Genomic DNA, 22,391 nt, shown 5'->3' with positions numbered 1-22,391 from the left:
TCCTCCTCAGGCCTGACCCATCTCCCCAGGCCTCCCTGGGCACAGGGCCCCTGCCATGACCTGGAGAGCAACAGGGAGGGGCAGTGGCCAGTGAAAAGCCATGTGTGGCTGGCATGCTCCTGGTCTGTAAAGGAGTTTGCTCAGTGCCTGAAGGATTGCTGTTGCAGTGACTTCACACCAGCAGTGTGTTTCTACCTCCATAACCCCCAGTGCTTTACCCCTTCCAAGTCCTGCAGCTGGATCACACCCTGTGAGCCAGGAAGTTCAAGAAGGGGAAAATGCTGCTTGTGGAGCTGGACATCCAACATGGATTAGTACCTCTTGGCATGTGCCTTTGCTTACCTTTAAAGTTGGGCAGGGCAAAGCATTCAGTCAGATTTGAGAGAGGGCAAAGTCTGACGGGGACATCTTTGCAAGGCAGCGACTATCATCCTCATGCAAAGGGAAGGCAGACAAGGAAGTTAAATGAGGAATGGACTGAAACCACAGATGCCTACAATGGAATCCAATCCCTCTACCTCATCAGCTTTCCAAAATACTTCATAGCTGCAGTTCCCTTAGTTAATTCAAGGCTGCTGCTGTAGGAGTGATATTGCAGCACCCCTCACTGCTCAGGTGCTCACACCACAGCCATCCTCACTTCCCAGGTGGGCTGCAGGGAAGATTTGTGCCGAGCTCTGTGCCAGTGGACTTGCTGCATCCCATTCCCTACCTTGCCTGCTGGAGCCTGCATTCACCTTGGGAGGAACCCACTGTTCTTTATACAGTCTTGAGAAAAAACAGATCCCTGATTTCTGAAGGGAGAAGGGGATTCTCCAAGAGCTACAAATATTTTAAAATATGAGAATGCTGCAAAAGCCTCTAAAATGTCTCATCCAGGAGTTCCCAGCAGAAATCTGACAGGGAACACCCCTGGTCTGGCAGCAAGGTACAAATGAGGTCCCCCTTGCTCCTCCAGGCTGTGTGACCCTGTACCATGTGTGGAGGCACAGTTGGGTGGCCCCACACAATGTCATGACCCTTCACCAGCTGTTAAGGGGCACATGGGTGGCCCCGCACTCTGTCTGCTGCCTCTCATTCAGAACAAGGGGCAATTTAATGCCTTCCCCCAGGGGTTTCTCTAACCCCTGGCGGCCCCCTCCACATACCTGTGGCAGGCCATAAACTCCCTAACGTGGCCTGGAGCCCTGCCTGCTGGCACCCGTGGAGGGAGAGGGCAGGGGCAGGCAGCTGGAGTGGGCTGTCTAGTAAAGGAGGACAGGAGTGGGGGGAAAAGCCTCCTTAAGGATGGAGCAATCAGCTTTGGCTCAGGTAAAGCCCATCAGGGCAGTGACATGTCCTCTGCTGAGGGAGCAGTCCTTGGCCAGCCTGATGCCTCTGTGTAAAAGATGTGGTGTCTCTATCAATGCCAGGGACAGTGAAAAGTGGGTGGGCTCTGCTCTTGGACTTTTTCTTTCTTTCTTTTCTTGGCAAGTAGCTTGTGTCTGGGCTGTTTTAGCAGCATAGGGTGGTACTGGCCTGCTGCAGCCCCTTGGCCAGAGCAGGATTGACAGATCTGGCTGGAGTACAAAGAGGAGCCTCAGGAGCAGCTGGGCACAGGCCAGAGGATTTACTGGTGGAGGCAAACTCCATCCAGCAAAGTATGCAGCTACTGGCTGGGGGACAAAGCAGAGCAGGACCTGCAGGGACTGTGGGAGCAATGGTTTAGGGGCACCACAAGAAGTGAGGGGCAGTGGGGTGGCAAATGCATCCTAGATTAGTGCAATCTCCACAGGGATGAGGTTAAGCATGGGGTGTCCCTCTGGAAGACATGGCCATGGTGAGGGATTGTATCGTATGGGAAAGTCCTGCACAGGGTGGGCATGACTCCGCTCTGGGAGAGATGTCTTCAGTCTGCTCCTGACATCTGTGGGATGCCTGGAGCAGCCTAGGTGCAGTGTTTGGGGTTCTGCAGGCCAGCCTGGTGTCTGTGTTTCCCCAGGAAGTTCCTGAAGGTGCAGTGCCTGGAGAGTGGGCAGTGGGAGGAGGGACACTGTGTGCCCGTGGTCTGCCAGCCCCCGCCCCCCGTCTTCGAGGGCATGTACAACTGCACGCAGGGCTTCGAGCTGGACAGCCAGTGTGTGCTCAGCTGTGAGCAGCAGGGACAGCAGGTGAGTCTGGGGGGAGGCACACACTGACCACACCTCGTGTTTCAGAGCAGCTACAAACTGTGCCGAGGGGCCCTGCAGCAGTTTGACCCATCCCCAAGGCCAAATACCCTTTTAACACCAAAGAGCAGTCCCTCTACAAGCCCAAAGGTTGGTCTTGCAGTCCCTCTACAAGCCCAAACGTTGATCTTGCAGTCCCTCCACAAGCCCAAAGGCTGTTCTTGCTGGGCCCCATACATGGCACAAGGTGCACCACTGCCTGGGGGATGCTCACCTGCTCCCTGGAAAGCAGTGGTCCTAAGCAAGCCTGCTTATCCTGTGTGAGAAGGGTCAGAAAGCATAAGTAGGGGGTTTCCAGTAGGTTTTGGGAGCTGCTGTGAAAGCATTCACTTGGGATGATGGTCAAGCTTGCTGCAGCAGTTGTGCTCACCAAGGGGCCTCCCTGGGCATGGAGGCTGCTGCCTGCCAGCTCTTCCACCCAGGTATCTTATTGATGCTTAGAAAGGGGCTTGTCAAGAGAAGGGTGGCTGATTCCCTCTGGTGGGATCCAGCAGCTGGGAAACAATTGCATTTCTGGTCAGTGCACATAGGCTGATGATGGCTGCAGCCCAGCTGCCTTGGGGAGCTTTTCTCTGGTGGGAGGGGTGTCCTTGCACGGTGCTCCCCAGAGATGGGCAGTGGCCAGGCAGGGTGGGTAACACCAGCTGCTCTCCCTCTGCTTTGCAGGTTCCCATCGTCTGCACTAAGGAGGGCTTGTGGACAGAGGAGTTCAAACTGTGTGAGAGCTTGCAGGGCACCTGCCCACCACCCCCAGAGCTGAACTTCGTGGAGTACAAGTGTGAGCAGGGGCATGGCATAGGTGAGGGCAGATGAAAACCAAACAGAAAACCAAACTTTGTGTTGGCTCAGTCGTCCCAGAGAGTTGATACCCACAATAGACTATAGATAGACTCTTCCTGTAACAATCCCCACTTGACAGAAAAAAAATCCTGTTTTCTATTCCATGATGTTAATAAACACAGAGCCAGGAAGGTTTTGGCCTTGTGCTCAGCCTGGTTGCACTCTTGGGCAAGACCAAATCTAAAGCTGTTTCCAGCATTAAGCATCTCTCTTTTCAGGAGCAGCAGGGATTGTCTTTAGGGCAAACCCAGCTCTTTGCACATTTTCCTGATCTGTAGCCCTCCATCTTTCCTGAGGTCTCTCCACTTGCTACCACTGCTGCTGTTTGCAGGGTTCATGTGACAAGTCCTAGATAAAAGCCATAAAAGCTGCAGTGACAACTGAGTGTAACAGGGCACTTCCACCAGAGGAGGGACTGCATCATCCATTTCTGTCTGCAGGACCTGGTTGCTCTGTGCTTTCAGGAAAACCTGCAACACTCAGCCATGGTTGTTGCATCTAGTCTAGCATCCCACTGGGCAGGATGCTTGAGCTCAGCCCATATTACTCTGAAGCAAACACACCAGTCATCCCAGTCTGGTCCAACCAGGCTGAGGACAGTCTAATGTCAGGGACTACTGAGGTTAAGCTCAGGACAGACCTGATGCGAGGCTAGGATTAGGACTGGGATCCCACTTGTTTTTCCAAGGTGGTTTTTGCAGCTTTTCTTCTTCCTGGGTCATGGTAAGGCAGTGGGGATTCTCTGTGGTAGAAAAGTTAGAGAGACACTTCTTAACAGGTCAGCAAACATCATGTAACATCCAGGCCAGACTTATTTTCATGCTGGGTCCCATGTCCTGCCATCAAGGTTGGAATCTTTCTCTTAGGTTGTGTTCAGTTTTCCTTTCATCTAGGAGAAGAGAATTGGGCACAATTCCTGTAGGCTCTTGGATAATTCAGGATTTGGGGAGGGAATTGCTATCCCAAGCTGGGAGATAAAGGGTCCTCTTTACATCTCTCTACCATCAGTGTGGCCTCCTACAGGACATTGATGCCTGGCTCTAGGTAAGCTCCTTAAGGCTCTCCCTCCTCCCACAGGTGCTGTGTGCATTCCTTCCTGTATCATTCCTCCCAGTGACCCCGTCATACTGCCCAGAAATGTCACTGCTGAGACAATGGATCACTGGCTGCAGCCCACCAGAGTCCAGGTAAAAGGGGGGATGAATTCTGCTAGCGGGGGGATTGCTGGCAGCATAGAGAGGGAACCTCCCTCCCTCTCCATCTGGTGTTTTAACCCAAAATCTCTGCCTCAGGTGAAGAAGGGTAAGGCTTGTAAAGACAAGCAGTGGATACTCTCATATACCAAAGTTCAGCACAGTTATCAGCTCCCAAGCCAGCTTTCCAGGAATTGCATGATACCACAATATATGAAGTTCTAATGCAAGAATCCCACTGATTTTTCAGGATGTGCTGTGTGCCTAGACCTGCTAAGCTACTGTTTATTGTCAGCCTGTGTGCTGGGAGAGCAAAAGCTGCCTCTGGCACAGTGTTAGCCTGGGTCCCCACTTACCTGGCAGCAGAGATGCAATCCTAGGCAGGCATTTCCCTGCCAAGGAAGAGGCAGGGCACTGTCAGCTGAAAGGTGTCTCCAGCTGCCAGGACCTGCTGGCCGGCTGGGTGCCTCTGCTGCTGGAACAGGGGAGCCTTTCCCTCCCCACTTCTTACTCATTTTGTAGGCAAAGCAGCTCAAATAGCTCGAATATTTTGGATCCTCGTGGCACGACTTTACCAAAAAGCAGCTCTGCCGGGGTAATATTTCTTAAAATAAAAACGAGATGTATAAGGAAGGAGGTGGAACAAAGAAAAGCAAACAATCTTCCCAGGAGCCAGTGCTCCCATCCAAATGCTTTCCCCTCCTCCTGGGAAGCCGCAGGAGGCCCAGCATCATGCCTGTGGATTCTCCTGTGCACTGCCTTGAATCAGACCCACGGCTGCCGGGGGGGTGAGGATGCCTGGGGCATGTGGGATGGTGAAGCACGAGCCTTGGAAGGAGTCCTTGCCTTTGAGGGATCGCATGGCTTGGCCCGTTGAGGCAGTGGTGTTCAGCTTCCCTTTCACCACCACTGCAGGCTTTCGTGCAAGGGAGGCATTTTGCAGAGAGGAGACACTATTTTAAGAAGGAGCTCTGTCCTTTGCCAGGAGCTCTCTCCCTAGACCATCTTGTTTTCCTCTCTGTCCTGGCTTCTGTCTCCGCTCCCCACTTGGCTCCCCCAACCTCCAAGAGTTTGCTGTTCCAGGAGCTGCCATGCTCCATGAGATGGAGAGGATGGGGCAAACAACACAGGGAACTGCACAGGCCACTTAGAGAAGGCACAGTCCTGTTTTGCTTTCAGCTCTGATTCATTGCATCCCACAGCTGAGCAGGTTTGTCTCTCTGCCCTTATTTCCCAGCCTGGAATATGAGTATACTAATATGAGTGTGCTAAAATGGCATCTGAGTTGCACAACAACCACATACAAAGCAGCTCCATGGGGTTGGGATGCACACATCCTCTTGGCTGGGCAGGATCTGGTGGGCTCTGGAATTCCCCAGTCTTTGCCCCATTAAGCTGGCTCTCTCTGGGGCTGGCCAAGGAGGGCCAGGACCTCACCCGCTCCAGCCTCGTCACAGTCTGGACCAAAGATGCTGCAGAAGGACCTGTGTGGGCAGAGCTGCCCCATCCCTAGCTGCCATGCCACCTGGGAATGCTGGAGCCCGTCTTCCTGCCCCTGAACATATCAAACAAGGCTGGTAACAAACACACCTACCCCTCTGTGCAATTCCTGTGCTGTGAAGGGCATCCTAGGACACTTTCACAGGCCAGATGCTGTTTTATGGGGCCTCAGATTTCAAAGCCTGCCTGAGCTTTACAAGGAGGAAATTGCATGTGTGGTGGGGCTTTTCTTCCCCCTGTGTAATCATCAGTGTTCCCCACAAACCCCAGCTAAATGAGCAGCGTGGTGTGTTCCAGGGCTGGGAAACTGAGCCCTTCACATCTCGCTCTTGTGTCCATCTGGCTGCAACAGCTGAGTTTGTAAATACCAGTGAGAACCTCAGAGTGACCAGCAGCCTGGTGTATCTACTTCAAGTCAGGTCTGGGGAGATGAGTCCTCCCTCCCAGGATGCAGTTTTCAGAGCCTGAGCAGGGATCAGTGAGCCAGCTGTAGGCACTGAGTGATGACCAGCTGGTGAATTCAGCATCACACAGAGATGTGATGGTAGATTCCAGCCTCTTGTGGCTGCTTACCCCCAGCTGGTCAAGTCAGACATAAATGGTGGCACTGCCAGCCAAACCCACTTCTCAGGTAGTCCCTGTCCTTTCCCTTTGTCCTCTTCCAGTTTTGTATCATTATAGAAACATAGAACCACTAAGGCTGGAAAAAACTTCCAGGATCAGCAAGTCCAACCAATATACATCTCAATACACACACACACACACGCACACACACACACATCCTTGAACAATGTGCTCTGGTCCACGAGTTCCCTTGGTGCAGCTACCCTGGGTTTGCTGGGCCAGGAGGGTCCTGGGGGTGTCACTGCTGTTCTGCCCCACAGTGAATAATGCAGTGCTGTAGGAGACTCTCTAGCTCCAGAAAGCACTGCTGGCTGTTCCCCTGCCTCATTCCCTTCACCTAACTGCTGTCTTCTGCTCCTCTCCAGAACATCGTGTGCACGGGCAGGCTGCGGTGGTATCCGGACCCCTCTGTCATTCACTGCATCCAGTCGTGTGAGGTAAGCCCTCCCTGTCCCCAGCACAAGCTGCCTGCTCCTTGCAGGAGAGCTCCTGCCAGTGAAGACCTGCTCCAGCACAAACCAGACACCTTTGACCTTGTGTTTGCTGCGAGCTGGACTTGCTGGATGAGCGGAGATAGCAGAGGAAGCATCCTTGGGTGGTGTCCCCACAGCCAGGATGGTGCTGGGGAGCAAGAGCTGCACAAGAACCCATTTCCTTCCTTGCCTGCTTCTTTTTGGCCAGCCTGGGCAGAATATTCTAGCAAAAGGATTTCACTGGCAAGGGGTATCCCCCAAAAGCCTGAGCTGACTCCAAGCTGGAATGTTTCCCTAACCAGAACCGCAGTTCTAGAGTAACATGGGTCCAGAAAAGCCCTGTGTGACTCACCTGTCCAAATCAAACAATCAGGATTTCCAGCCTTGTGTATGCAAAACAAACTGCTTCTGAAGAATCTGCAGACAAAGAATTCCTTGCAGAAATTGGTTAGCCACTCATTTAGCTTTGAATAATGACCAGGCAGGAGAAAATCATAGGCAGCCTGGAGTCAGTTCACAAAGGAAATTAAAAATAGGCAGTCTTTGTCAAGCACTAGTTGTTATTATGATTGAGGATAAAAGGAAAAAGGGGGGAAATTTTCGAATGTTGTATGCTGAAAATTTGGGATTTTTACCAAAAAGGAAAATGTAAATGGAGTTTGCACACCAAAAATAGCTTTGGGGTTTGCTGATTGTATTTTTTTCTTGTGCTCATTTCAATGCAATGATTGCTTTTCCTCGCTGGTTCTGCTGAGCTCAGCTCTTTGTGGACTGCCGTGTGGGGGAAAGGGCAATGTTGCAGGGGGCACGTCCCCAGGAAGGAAACCTCATGGTCTACAGAAGGTGCAGCAATTATTTCCCAAATTTGATGCCTGTGTTGTGCCTGTCTACTGCGAGACACAGGCAGAAAGAGTAGGGGAATGAGGTGCTGTGTGCCTGAGAGGTGTTTGGTGATTGAGTACCAGAAGTCAGTGGTCCTCTGACATTTTGGGAGTTCTGTGTCTTCTAAACCACAATCTTTTAGCACAAATCTGGGGTAATGTGTTTGAAATGGGATGGCTTAAGTGGAAGAGCAGACCAGATGGTTGAGTGATTGTCTCTGTGGTGGTTCTGCTAGCAAGGGAGAATTTCTTGTGCTCTCTGGGACTAGGTCCTTTCAACAAAGAAGCCAATGGAGTGTGAGGTGTTTCTTCTTCCCTTCCTGTGCAGCTCAGGTAACACGAAGCTGACACAATTGTGAGGCCTCTCTCTTAGGCTCAGGTACACCAGACTGACCTTAGTGTTTCCTCCTCTGTCTCCTGTGTGGCTCCTGTGCTTCACCTTGGGTCTGTGTTCAGTGAGAGATCCCATAGGGAATGATGAAAAGTGCCAGTTTGTGTATGTGTGTGTGTGACACAGACACACTGAGCACCTGAAGTCCCAGTGTAAGTCACTGTGCTCTCATCAGCCACCCAAACATGCTCACAGCCAACATGAGCTCTTTCTGTTCCTATGTGCTTGTCACCCTCCTTTACTCTTAGAAAGCAGCCCCAGGCAGGACTCTTGGCACACAGGAGGTTAACCAAGCCAAAATCTTGCAGTGTCCCACCAGAATATGGAGAGATTCCATGTTCTTCTTCACCCTTGTAGACTTTTAAATACTTTTTCTGCTTTCAATTACTGTTTCATCAGGAATGACCAAGCAGTCAGTACATGTTCTTCCATCCCAGGTCTCACCAAAGCCCTCCATAAAGCTTCCTTTTGCTGGAAATGTCTCTTTTGATGGGACACAGGACTATATCTGTTGTTTCTGCAGTTGCATCAGCCTGGCAGTTCAGATATCCTGAGGTCAGCAAGTACACCCAGATCTTTCTCTTCCTCCTTTGTTTCCAACTGATGAGCACCAAGCTAACAGCAGATGTTTTGCCATCAGTACAAGAGCTTGCCCTTTTAATTTTATACAAGAGAATGTCATCTTGTTTCTTTCTCTAGTCCTTCAGGTCATCTAACTATTTGTTAGATATCCTGATCCTCCTCTGTGGAACAGTGCCTTCTTCCTTGTTAGCAGTTGCATCAGGGCAGGCCTATTCTTAAGGTCACAGTCACTCACTGTAGCACTAATGAAGATTTATCCTCAGATAGTGTCTTTCACCCTTATGCTCTCCTTTTTGATACAGCTCCCAGCCTCCTCCTCATCCCTGTTTTCCTTCTCCTCACTTCTCATACATATCTTGGTTTATTCTTTTCCATGTGTTTCCTCCTAGAGTGCTGCAAGCTGCTAAGGTTGGACCAATAATCCAAATTTTCCTAGATAACTTTTCCCCCCGACATGAGTTTCATAATAGTCGCTGTCTTGCTGTAAAGAGTAACTCTTACTGAAAGTGCCTCAAAGTATTACTCTGGGAGCTGCTGCTTGGCCCTGGCAAGAAGGGAGATGTCACCAGGGAAGAGAGGTGTCCCCATTTGACCACAGAATACTCTGAATGTTGTTTCTACCTCATCTGTGCTGACTTCCATCCTCATTCCTAGTCCTCTCTGCCCTCCTCCTTGTGAAGAAAAACTCTGCAGTTCTCAGAGGCTGTTTCACTTTCCCCAAACCCTTGTGGGTATGGAGGCATCCCACAGCAGGAGCAGGGTAGAGAAAGAATATAGCATGTACTCTGCCCTCACTGCATGGCAGCCTCCCTCACACACATGGTTCAGGTTCACTTCCCATGGGTCATATTAGTCCCAGATTCCCTCTCATTTCATAGGAGCCCCTCAATGGAGACTCCTCCTTTAAGAGCCCAGACTCTGCCATCCTTGGGCAGTGAAACGCTGTTCCAGTGGGCTGTCCATGTCACCTCAGGTCTGAGTCACCCCTTGGAGATTCCATTGTCTCTCCATTGACTGCCAAGTGTGCGTTGGATCAGGAAGTTTTCTCTTCTGGATGCCACAGTGAGGGGAGCAACCCTACATAACAGAAATCCAGGCCACCTGGCAGCTCGTACTGTCTCTCTCTGGTGGAGTCACTTCAGGCCGGTGCATGGGAGCAATAGCCAAGGCTCAACCTTCCCAGCTCCATCTGGAACTCTGCCTCATATTGGAAAGTCCAGGTCACCATGCAATGGCTTTAGAGGGACTCTCACTCCCTCCCTCCCTAAAGAAGGACCGCATCCTTATCCTCTGCTGGCGGTGGATCAGCCTGCCTGCTCATCCCTGCACTCCTCTCCCACCTCCCTTCTCTTTCCGTTAATCTGGTCATCCATCTGCCTCCCTCTCTCTTGCTGTGCCTTGCCAAGTTCCCCAGTGCTGGAGCAATGAGGCACGTACGTCAGGGAAGGAGGGAGGGAGGGATGCAAACCCTTCCAGGAGCCCGTCAGGAATTCAAGTTAGTGCCGAGCGCACTTTGCCTTTCGAGGGCCAGCGGAACATCTCGTCCCCTGCCATCAGTAGAAAAACAGATGGCAGCACCAAGGGAGGGGGCGTGGGGCTGTCAGGAGAGGCGAGTGGAGGAGAAAGGAAACCCCTCCTTCCCACCATGGGTTGGGAGGAGGTGGTTTTGGTCCTGGTGGTGCGTTTGACTGCTGTGAGGGAGGTGTTTGCAGCGGCTGGGTCACGTTCTCCTAAGTCATCCCAAGGTGATCACCTCTGATGCATCATCCTCCTGCGCTCAAAAGCAAGTGAGACTGTGGACTTCAGAGGAGGAGACAGCATGTACAGAGATCCAGGTTTTTCCCTTGGACTGTTCCTGCCATGGTCCAAAGTAGGCTGTGCATGAGCATAGCTGCTATAGAGCACCTCCTAGTCTGTGCAGTGCCCTACACCTGCACCCCTCTGTCTCCCACCACAGGGCTCCTGTGCTTCACACTGTAGATGTGGTTTAGGTGCAAAAGTTCACTTGTTTCATCATCATTGTGTTTACTCAACGTTATTCACAGGGCAGGGTAACCACCACTGTTCTGCTCAAATGCACTCAGGGAAAGCCAGCCTGCTCTTGCAGTGACCAGAGTGAACCTGGGCAGCTTTTTTTGGGCAGCCGACACATTGTGCAACATGCTGGCCTCCTTCTCACCTCCAGCTTTGTGTCATTATGTGCAGGTAGCAAAGGGTTAATTGGAATGGACTTTGGCTTGAGGTCTCTGCCTCATGCTCTGGATGAAGATGGCCAGAGAACAGCACTCTCTTGTGAGCATGAGCTGCTGGGAATTTCTCAGGTCTGCCCTGCATGAGGACAAGGTCTCTCTGCCCTCTCGTGTTGCTGGTCATGTTATCACAATCGTAAAACATGAATCTGTTCTCTGTTTTGTGGTTTTCCTGAGGTATTACAATGGAAATGATTAAATAGGGACTGAAGTGTGTTTGTGGTTGCAAGTTGTTCCTGAGTCTCTTGATCCAACAGGTAGTGAAGGACCCTGAAGGATCCTTAGCTCTTCCCACCAGCATGCACAAGACCCTCCCTCGGCACATCTGTGGTTTGTGTCCAGCATTTCTCAGTCAGAATTAAGCCTTTGGAAGGCATATGCAATAGGAATGGTGGGGAGTGTCCCCTAAAATCTGCTGTTCTTTCATGTGATGGGAGACAGGGTGACACTTGTCCCCTGGGATAGCACTGCAGCTGGGCCCCAGCTGCCTCTGCTCCTCAGTATCAGTGGGGCTGGAGACCCTTGGTTCTCACTCATCCCAGGCTTGTGGGTCTCTGATTTTGTACCATGGCAGAAATCAACACAGGAAACTGGTAAGAAATGTGATGCTGGCAGAATGCTGTGCTCCAGGAAAGATTGTCCTCTGTACTTCTGAGGCTTAAGGCAATGAGGACCACAGGCACCCCAGCTGCACCAAGGAGACTCTCCAGAGCAACTACAGCTGCGTGGTCAGAATTTAGTCACCCTGCCATGATTCACACATCTTTCCTCTCTCTTGGACCAGGCAGTGCTGTACCTTCACCCTGTTTAATGCAGCTTGTACAGACAGGGAGGGGGCTTGAGGAGCAAGGGCTGCAGGTAGTGGTCACTCCTGCATCAGACCTGACCTCTGACTGGTGAAGGCAAAGCCCTTCATGCTGGGGAGCTGGAAGGCAAGGTGGGGAGCTCTTTACGTACCTGCTGGGTACATTTTCATCCTGCTTTTGGCATGGGTGGTGTGGGCTGCTCAGCAGGGCATATAGCCTTCCAGGGGATGATCCCTAAGAAATCTATTCCTCTTCCAAAAATCTGAGCTGAGGTGTGCTTTTCCTAAACAATGAGAAGATCTCTGTCCCCTGCACACACATAGAGTGTGATTGTAGCAGCATCATTTTATTAAGAGACAAAGCAGAGGGAAATAGATCACACAGCAGCAAGGACAAGGACAAGGGACACTTCCCTACCTGCAGGGTCAGGCTCACAGGACCCCAGAAGATGGGGTGGGTCTTTTGGCATGAGTAGGGCTCCAGCACCCAGACACACCACCAGTAGTGGTGGAGCCCCAAAGAGGTGTGAGCAGCCTCAGCTTCCCCAGCCACATTGTGCCAGCAGCCCTGCACTTGGGATGTGCTGACCTATGGCTGCATCTCTGCCCTCTCCAGTTCAGGTGCCTTCCCCTCATCCCCATCCATGTCCCACTTTTCCCCCTCCCAGCAGTCCCAGTCGTGCAGCCAGTGGTACAGACGGAGTGGAAAACCACTGAAAGCACCCGCTGAAATAAAAATCAATGAGTCGTTTCTGATAATAAACATCCCCAAGCACAGCCCAGCCAACTGCTCTTCCAACACGAATATTCATTCCCCTTCAGCTCCTTCATCCCTTGTACATTGTTTTTCTTTCTGTTTAAGATCTGTAACAAGAACTTGGCAGAAATCAGATACAAATGGGTCAGGAGGCCCTTGTGGTTTTCAAGGCTTGTTTTCCATAACCCGTTCTATCCTGTAACATATTTTGCACAAATGGCTTGGCAGGAGATCTAATCCATGCAGCAGGGGAGCCACTGAGGGCAGGATGGCAGGCTGGTGCTCACGGCACAGGAAATCCTGCCTTCTCTTGTGTGTCCCAGCGGTGTCCCTGTGAATGGTGAGCCACCATGCTTGCCAGGAGCGCTACTGACACACAGCAACTTCCTCTGCTCCTCTCTCCTTGTTCTTTCCTGCTTCTGCTTCTCTTCTGTTAGCACTGAGATCAGGGTGTAAAAAGGACAAGGCTGAGGAACTCACCATGAATAAATCATAGGCATGAATGTTTAGATGGAAGCAAAGATCTGCTCTGATGTGGTGATCTACACCAGCATTTCATCCCTTTCTTCCCTCTTGTCCTTGGACTGTGCAAAGACCTTTCCAGCTGGCTCTCTGCTGAGACATGAGGAAGAGTAGCATGACTCTGAGCAGCACAGTGCAGAGGGATAACGAAACACATCCCCATTCAGGGGTCCAAAGGGGTCCAATGTTCACTTCTGCAGCAGAAGTGTGTCCAAGCCAAATCCTGGCCTGGGACACAGAAGCACTTTCAGGCACTGTGAAGGCAAGGACCTGCTCTCCCAGGATGGCCATTGACAGCAGCCTGTGGAGCCTCTGTGCACTCCATCCCCCTTACAGACACCAATCCTGTACAACCTCAGCACAGACTGGTTCAAATAGCCCAGCTGTTTGCAGGAAACCCATGTCCAAGGGACCCCAGTGTCCTGAAGAACACCTAGAGCTCCACACCAGCACTGCTGGGAGGTGCTGTGGCAGTGCAGTGATGGTCTATGAGCTGAAATGAGACAGCAGGATGTCACAACCTTCTAGCCCACCACTGAAATGTTCATTCAGATATATGGAGAATGTTCTCAAGCAGCAAGCCTCTGTTTCTGTAGTGAGACTTGGGGAGAAGACATTGGGGCTGGAGGAGATGTTTCTGAAGACCTGAGATGTGGTATAAACAATCTGCATGCTTAGCTGATGAGTGGCTCAGGAGCATCATCAGGCTCAGAAGGAGTTGGATTTTCTCTGTTTTGCTTTCTGTCCATGTCTGAGGTGATGGGGCAGATCCATGATGTCTGCAACAAGCATGTACCTCCAAGGGACAGCTACCACAGTTCAAAAGGAGCAGAGGGATGGCTCAGGGGACAGAAACTGGAAGACATGAAAATGGACAATGAAGCACTAAGTCCGTAGGATTTTGTTTCTCTTTTTCAGGCCACTTGGTCCCAGGTTCCTGTTTCCAAATATTTAGAGGTCTCTTCCTTTGTGTAGTGCTCACCCTGCTTCCCTCTTTACAATGGGCCAGGTAGACCCTGCTCGCTGTTCAGGGTGGCTCAGGGCACAAAAACATCCCAAAAAACTTTCTGAGCATAAGCCAAACCTGTTCCCTCTCTGTCCCTCTCTGTTTTTCAGAGCTGATTTCCTCCTTGTGCCAAAGAGCCTCCAAAAAGAGAGAAGGAAAGTGAATGTGCTTGGGGGTGTCAAGGGGGGGAGGAAAAATAAAATAAAAGACACTGCAACAGAGAGAGGGCCAAGAAAAATATTTAATCCAAACAATGAACATTGTCATTTCCTCCCACAGTCTGCATTCCCAGTCAACTTCCCTGGGCAAGCAGGGAGAGCCAAGAATGACCGGGCTCTCTGCCTCACCAGCGTGGATGTGTGTAAGGAAAGGGATGTGTCCTGGGGACACGCTGCTGGCATCACTTTAGCCAGCTCCTGTCACATCTCTGGCTTTAAGGACTGACAGTTTTCTGCAGGGGAACAGTGGCTTGGAAGGATGTTGGAGGGATTGGGACAGGGATGGGAGGGAGAATTTTCAGGGACCCCAGCTAGGGTGGGGATGTATAGAGGCTTTAAGTGAACCAGATGTTTAACAAGGCTTTGGGCACTCTTCAAGTCCTCCCAGGGACCTCCCAGAGCTTTTGGAAAGATCTTGCTGGTGACTGAGGTGGGGAGGAAGGGGAGACATCCGGCAGGGAGAAGCTGCCCTGTGCTTCTCCAAGGGCTACTGCAGCCTGTCCATCCTTTCCTGTATCCACACATCCTGCCTGTTCCTGCCTGCCACGGGCAGCACCTTCACCTGGGACACGGCTTCTCTTGCATGCCTGAGACCTCTGCAGCTGTAGCACTCTCTGGGGCACCTCAGGTTCATGTCCTGTGGCTCTGTGAGGCCTGGTTTGGGCTGACATGCCCCTGCCACCAGAGGCATGGGGTTTCCAACTCCTCTTCCCACCACCAGTGACTCATCGGTCCCAGGAGCAGAATTACCGGTGGTGAAGCTGATGCACAAGGCATGAGTCTGAGGGCAGCAGCAGCAGCTTTTCCAGGGCTGGTCCCTGCCCAAATGGTGGTTCCCCTGTTTCTCTGGGGCTGCTTTCAAAGTGACAGCTGAGGAGAGCAAAAACACATGCATCTTCTCAGCCACGTGGTTGAATTAGCATGCAAACGGTCTGAGCTTGATGCCCAGAATACCAATTCCCAAAGGGAAAAATGACACCAAAATTCATGCTGACTTAGAAGCTCTGTGAAAGCAAACTATGCACCCTCCTTGGATGGATCAGCAGAGTCACAAAGCCCAGGACCAGTCTGGGAGAAAGCATTTTGCTTCTTAAGGCTGGACTTGACTCCCTGAGACTGGACTCTAGCTTTTCAATGGCTGTGTACGGATAGAAATGACAAGCACTTTCCATCTCAGTGGCAGATCAGGGGAGTCTTTCAGCTCCTCAGTTACACAGTTGGCCAGGTGAATGCTGGTTTGTTTTTTTTTTCCTTTTTTCCACGTTCTTCTAAAACATCTGGAACGGGGCATGGCCAAAAGCAAGGTGCTGGGCCATCAGCTGTGCTCAACCAGAGCAAAACCTGCATTCCTGGAAAATAATGTGTAGCACTGAAATATGTCCAACACTGATGTGATCTGTGATTGAGTCTTCATGATCCACCTTTCCCTCACCTGTTGCACCCTTTTGTGCTCTTTCACACTGAATTAAACTGTGTAAGGTAGATCTGAAGAAAAATGCCTGGATGCTGCCACCTCACTGATGGCACTGGGCACTCCCTGCTGGGCAGGACAACAGCCTCAGGGATGGAGCCAGCCTGGGGACTCTTCAAGGGTTGTGGAAAAATACTGTGCACAGGCATGTTCCCTGCATATCTCCCAGCATCCTTGAGAGAAACTCCACCACTGAGCACTCAGAGATGCTTCTGGCTGGGATGCACTGGGATCTAACCAGTCCTTTCTTGCATCCTTCCTTTGCCTGCAATATTTTTCCCTCTTTCATTCTTTTTCCCCTTCGCTTTTTTTTTTTTCTCTCTTTTCATCTGTGCCTGCTCCCAGCTTCGAGAGGCTGTGTTTTTTTAGCCTATTTCAATTGCCAAGCCCTCGATTTGCCGTTACTATTTTTGTGGCGGCAGCGCAGGGCTCCGGCCCGGCAGTGCCAGCTGCTGCACCTCCACGTGCTGCCACACGCCCTGGAGCTCCTGTCTGAACAAACAAGGAAGATGGATGGCCCAGCGAGCGGGAGATCTGCTGACACAGCCCATCTCCCTGGCTGCCTCGGTGGCACGCCTGGCCCAGCAGCTCCCCACCACTCAACACAGCACACAGCCGCTGCTGCAGTTGCCTTATTCATTTTTTCCCTGTTTATACATTTCAACCGGCCCACCACCCCCTCCCCCCAGTGGAGGATGGGTATTCTGGCAGCTGAGATCCAGCTGACCATTTCCCTGGATCTCATCCATCACCTTCATGTGGCACAGCTGGGCATTGGTGTTTTCCTTTTTCTTGACAGCATCTTAAAACATCATCAGGTGTTTTTGCGAGTTGCAGACGTGAGCAAATCGCCTTCTCCCACCACTGGCATTGCTTTCTGTAGAGCCACACGTCTCCAGCACAGGCTGAACAGACTCTGTATGGGGTCTGCTCTCTCACATTGCCTGCCCTTAGTAGATTGCATTGCCTGTGTCCTCCTTTGCCATGATTCCTGCAAAGCCAAAATGAGACTGAGGCAAGTACAAGAGCTCCTGTGCCCTTGAGGGTAACCAGCACCTTACTTTGTTCTTTCTGCTTGCAAAGACAAAACCCTGTGGAGGTTCTCAGTAAGGCAAAGGCACAGGAGTCACCGTGTTCTCCAAACACCAGGCAAGGAGCGGGGACAGAAATCCCCAAACCCTGTGCCTGGCTCTCCTGAGCCTTGAGTCCAATTAGTCATTTTTTATTTTCCCTTCATGTGTTTTTCCAATGTAATTTGGAGCATGAGTTGTTAAGTTTCCCCAACAAGTGTTGCCATAGGAGCCTGTATTTGTTTAGGGTGGGGTACGGGCTCCGGCTGGGTGAGAGGAGGGGGCAGTTAGCCCTGATAGGTGTAGTGAGAGACAGGGAGCCTCTCCTTCCCCTTGCTCTCCGTGCCTCTGTCCTCCCCCCACCTTGCACGCAAGATCTGGAAATCGTTTCAGACCTGAGCAGCCGGGATGGGCAAACCTCCCCATAATTGTATGGAAACTACCAAAGCGACGGGTGTTGTTTTGCCAGTGAGTCATGACATATGGAGCAAAGCTCAAGGAAAAACTCCACCGTGTGGAAGGCTGCAAAAGCAAATCACACCCAGAAGAGCCTTCCCCTGCCAGCGGCCCTGGCCAGTCCCAGCTCCATCCTGGCACCTGCCAGCCCCAACATCCCTGCCCTGGCCCTCCTGGTGCTCAGAGCTGCTCTAAGAAACCTTCTTTGATCACAATCATTTAAGATCCACCCAATGCTTTTTAGTGGAAGAGGAGTGTTAACACTGTTGCCTTGAAGAAATTGCACCCTGGTCTCCTCTGGATACCGTTTGTGACAGCAATGATTGGAGTCAAATCCCTTCTTGTTTAGGAGTGAGCTACCTAACTGGGCTGTGCCTCAATTTCCCAGCTGTAGGAAGGTGTGCTTTTTCTTCTGCTCTTCCAAAATCTTCCAGGCTACTGCGATCTCTCTGTGGCTGCCTGAGTTTGGCCTGTGGCCTGTGCTACTGATAGCAGAGACCAGACTTGGTGGTTTGCCATAATCCCTGCTGCTACTTCCTAAAGTGTTATTAGCCTGTGTTGAGCCCATTTCTCTTCCTTTTGAGTCACAAGGACAAAAAGCCACATGGGTTCTCTGGTTTTGGCATGGTTTTTTCATGTGAATTACTGGTATTATCACCAGGCCCACATGTTGGCTTTGGCACGGTGGATGCAGGGCTATTGCGGTGCAGTGACATTTTTCAGCAGGCTCTCATTCAGTTTCAGGGTGCTACATGTGAGTGTCCATCATCAAAGGCTAAGTCTGGGCATTTTTGGGATTTCTGGTTGTTGTTTGGGGCCAACCAGATCCAATGAAATGGGTCAGCTGCTTCCATGAGCAACGGGATAGCCAGGTTTCCACCAAGAGTCCTGTTCAGTGTGGAGGAGACTCTGTGGAGACCTTAAAGCACCTTCCAGGACTAAAAGGGGCTACACAAGAGTCAGGGGGGCACTTTTAGCAAGGGAATGGAGTGACAGGATAAGGAGTAATGGCTTTAAACTGAAAGGGGGGGGGCAGTTAGACTAGATGTTAGGAGGAAAATTTTTGAGGGTGGTGGGACACAGGCACAGGTTGTTCAGAGGAATTGTGGCTGCCCCATTCCTGGATATGTTCAAGACCAGATTGGACAGGGCTTGGACACCTGGTCTAGTGGAAGATGTCCCTGCCCATGGCAGGGGTGTTGGAATGAGATGGTCTTTAAGGCTCCTTCCAATCAAAACCATTCAATGATTCCAAGATTCTGATGGAAAATGTCCTGGAGGTCAGCCATGGTTGCTGGGCCAGTAAGTACAATCACAGAGCCCAAAGTGAAAGCAGCATTTCATTACTAATCACTCTATGAAGAAATGGCTTCTCCATCCTGTAGCTGGTTCAGTGGCTGCTTGGCAGTGCTGGTGTAGATTGTGATAAATAAACCTTGGCTGCTGACCGCTCCTGACACCTCCTTGTGAGTGCTTCCCGTGCATGGCGCTGGTCGCAGCCCTTGCACGGGACGCTTCTTCAGCCATCGCTGGCTGCTCCTCAGCCCCAGTTGCTTCTTCTCTGATCAGATTACTCATGTAACTAAACAACAATAAACTGGTTTTCTGAATGGCTGCTCATGGCATGTAACACTTCTGACACAATTCCACGATCCTCTAGCTGCTGACCTTGGAGCACCTGCTGCTCCATCCACACCAGCTGGGATATCTGGTGCCCTTTGGCTTTGAGGAAGGGGTTGTGTATGCTGGAAGTGGGCCCTGCTGAGGACCTGGGACCTCCACTTTTGGGGGCATCCTTATGCTTTTGAACAACCTTTCACAGAGCCTTCTTCCTCTGCCTTAGCCCTTCCAAGCAGACGGCTGGTGCGACACCATCAACAACCGGGCGTACTGCCAGTATGACGGCGGGGACTGCTGCTCCTCCACCCTGTCCTCCAGGAAGGTAAGAGAGCACCTCCCGTGGCCTTGGCCGGGATCTGTGGATTCAGGGGTGACTGCTAGCTATGTTCTTTGGAACTAGCTATGGCTGTGGAACCGAGCCTGCAGTGTAACTCTCCCATGAACGGAGAACAAACGCACGGTTCTAAACCAAAGCCAGCTGAAGCTGATGGACAGAATCGCACTGATTAAGAGCGGGGTTTGGACTCAGGCCAGTGGGATTGAAACCTCAGCCCAGCTCCCACTGAGGTTCATGGGATTTCCTCTCGTTTTGGGAAGCGTGTCCCAAAGAAATGACTTCCATAGGACATAGTGTTAGACATGGTGAGTCAGAAGTCACCTTGTGTAATTGAGCTGTCTCAGGGGATTTTTGCTATGATCCACTGGCATCTGCTACAAGTGATGTTTTCCTCCCTCTCTAAGGAGGGAAGAATAGTATAGAGGGAGCAACTTGGCATTGGGGTAGCACAGACCCTTCTTTGTCTCCCATCACAATCTTCCCTCCCACCTAACTTGCTATCCAGCACTCACAGCCCATTCTTCCTAATCATATCCAACAGCAAAACAAATCACAGGGCATGAAATAATTTCTCACTGCGAAAATATGTGAATTTGGATCTTCTCATCTTTGTTGTGGAGCTTGAATCATTTCTCCTTTCATCACGCATACATACACAGAGAAAAGGAAAAATAAAATCCTGGGAAGATCCACTTGAGATAGGAAAGAAGAGGCTTTACACCCAAGTGATGAGTGAAATCCCCACAACAATATCATGACATCTCGGAGCAAGGCATGGCCAAAATAAAGGATGGGTTCACAGTAGAAAGTGGGGGGGGGGGTTCAGTCCCATGGTTCCCAGACCCAGCTTGAATCCCCCACAGGTCCCAGATCTTCCGCTCAACAAGCCTCCAGCACATCCCTGTTAAGGCAGATGGAGAAATACAGGGTTTAAACATCAAAAAAAAAAAAAACCCCAAAGCACTCCAGCCCTTCCTCTGCTGATCCAGTCTGTGAAAAATCAAATGTTTTCACAATAAGAAAAACTCCTGGCCCTGAGCCTGGTGTGTATAAAACCTCTGAAGAAAACTGTTTTCTCAGCTCCCATGGCTCATTATCAGGCCACTGTCAACCAGGAGTCAGATGCTCAGTGTATGCCCTCCCTCCTTTCTCTGCTACCAGCAGCTAAGGGGACACAGGCTTGCTCTGTCACACACAGTTATTGTAGAGAAAGTAATGTGAAATGAGCCTCCCAACCTGCACCTGGGATGTCTCAAAGCTGCACAGCTTGTGAATGGCTCTGGATGAACCCACTGCCCCATGGGAGGCTGTTCCTGCTCACAGAGCCTCCATCCTGCCTGGCTTTCCTCAGTCCACAATGCACAAGGACACTGCACCCACCTTGGCTTTTACGTTGGGCAGTGTGCAAGTCAGCTTTGCAGCTGAGAGCTTGGTTGAGTTCCTCTAAGAGGTGCAGAAAACAAGGCTATGTCATCTTTGTGTTTTTGTTTACTCCTGGAAGAGTCAGGAGTAGCTGACAGGTCCACAGGTTCAGATATGGATGAAGGGGGTTTTCTAATAGTAAAAAGTAAAACTTTGAAACTAATAGACCAAAGTAAAACTTTAATCTGGAGGTGCCTTACCACTGCCAGGCCTAGTCTGAATGGCCTTACACCCATCAGGGGACACTTCTTCCCAGGGTTTGACATTTGGGGCACAAGATTCAACCCGACCATTGGCTGCAAAATTCAAAGCACATTAACAAAAAGGAAAAGGCTAAGAACAAAACTCAGCTGGGGACAGGTTGTATCAGAGCCCATTCCTCAGTGAGCGCGGAGCCTGGCAGTGCCAACAACAGGGCCCAAAATGTCCGTTTGTCCCCAGCACTGTGGAGAGGCCTTTTGGGGGGGCAGAGGGGTGTCCCAGGGCAGAGCTCAACTGTCCCTTTTGTTATAAATGATCAACGAGAAAGCCAAATTAACAAATGTGAAAGATTTTATTTTCACGACAAAAATACGGCCCTCAAAACCCACAGCCAAAGAGACAGCATTGAGCCCGGGATTGGCGCTGGGTGAACCTAGATCTGACCTCTATTGCATTGGATCTCCCCCTGTTCACCAATGCTGTTTCCAGCAGGGCTATTTTATACAGTTTTTTATGCCTGAGGCAGAGATGCCCCGATTTCTTTTGTCACCCTGCATATATATGAAGTTTCTTTTTACTGTGCAGGGCAGGACAATTGCTGTTTCTTGGGTGGTGGTGGCCGCTGATCATGTCAGGAGAAGTCGTGTATTCAGATGTATGTTTTTGACGACTTCAGTTATCTTGACTGATGATATTTATCAAGTGCTGATTGTCCTTGGCTGTTCCTGGGTGGTTCCTGGGGAAGCCCATCTCCACACCAGCCACGTTCTTTTATTTTTTAACAAGGCATTCATTCCTACTGCCACCAGGAGTTTTGCAACTTCCATGTGGTAATCTATCTCTGTGGTCAGATGGATGTTGGATGTTTAATTTATTTTACAATTTTTATTTCATACATTTTCCATCTAAGCGTGAATTACTTTACATGACTCTCGGAGTTTAGCTGTTAATTGCTGCGAGATGTGCGAAAGGTCTCTGTTTCAGCCTGCGCATCCGAAGAATGAGTAAGAGCTCTTCAGGTTTTGGTCTTGAAGTTGTTTATTAATTCTTATCTATAAAATTTTCTTTCTGCCCAGCTGAGATCTGCTCAGCAGGGCAGCCAAAGGCACTCTGACCGCTCCTGGGGCGGTGTTGTCTTTTTATACTACAAAGTACGTATAATATTTACAATTACTTTCCAATACCTATCACCTATGTTAGACAGTGCACTTCTATTCTAAACCAATCCCAAAGTGCCAACATCACTGCAGAAAATGGAGACCAAGAAGAAGAAGAAGAAAGGCTGGACACACCCAAGTTCCTCCATCTTGTCCCCAAAACCCCCATTCCAAAAATCCTAAAATCTACATTTTCACCCTGTGATAATTTTATTATTACACTATTTAAACCTCTGTGACTTTCAGGTCCTCATACAAAGCTGGTAATTTGCTCCACGGCTCAAAATCAAACCCGCAGGTGCTCTGGGCTGCGTGCCAGGGTCTCCGAGCCCCCCGACAGGGTCCTCGGCAACTCCGGACACCCGGAGGGATGTACTGAGTTCCGACACATGACACATTACACTTTGCT

At 50.6% G+C, this 22,391-nt stretch overlaps 1 protein-coding gene across 1 annotated transcript in view; it reads left to right on the top strand.

The window, feature by feature from the left end:
* Window positions 1-22,391, top strand: part of PAPPA2 (pappalysin 2) — a 91,941-nt gene that overhangs the window by 68,630 nt on the left and 920 nt on the right. Inside the window, exons 19-23 of the mRNA XM_031064144.1 lie at window positions 1,982-2,150; window positions 2,874-3,006; window positions 4,125-4,234; window positions 6,730-6,801; window positions 19,089-19,187. Of these exons, the coding sequence (XP_030920004.1) occupies window positions 1,982-2,150; window positions 2,874-3,006; window positions 4,125-4,234; window positions 6,730-6,801; window positions 19,089-19,187 (583 nt within the window). The remainder of the gene's footprint in view (window positions 1-1,981; window positions 2,151-2,873; window positions 3,007-4,124; window positions 4,235-6,729; window positions 6,802-19,088; window positions 19,188-22,391) is intronic.

This window comes from Geospiza fortis, unplaced genomic scaffold, assembly GCF_000277835.1.
Source record: "Geospiza fortis unplaced genomic scaffold, GeoFor_1.0 scaffold399, whole genome shotgun sequence".
Lineage (NCBI taxonomy): Eukaryota > Metazoa > Chordata > Aves > Passeriformes > Thraupidae > Geospiza > Geospiza fortis.
Note: the sequence above shows the minus strand (reverse complement) of the source record. Positions and strands in the feature narration are given on the sequence as shown.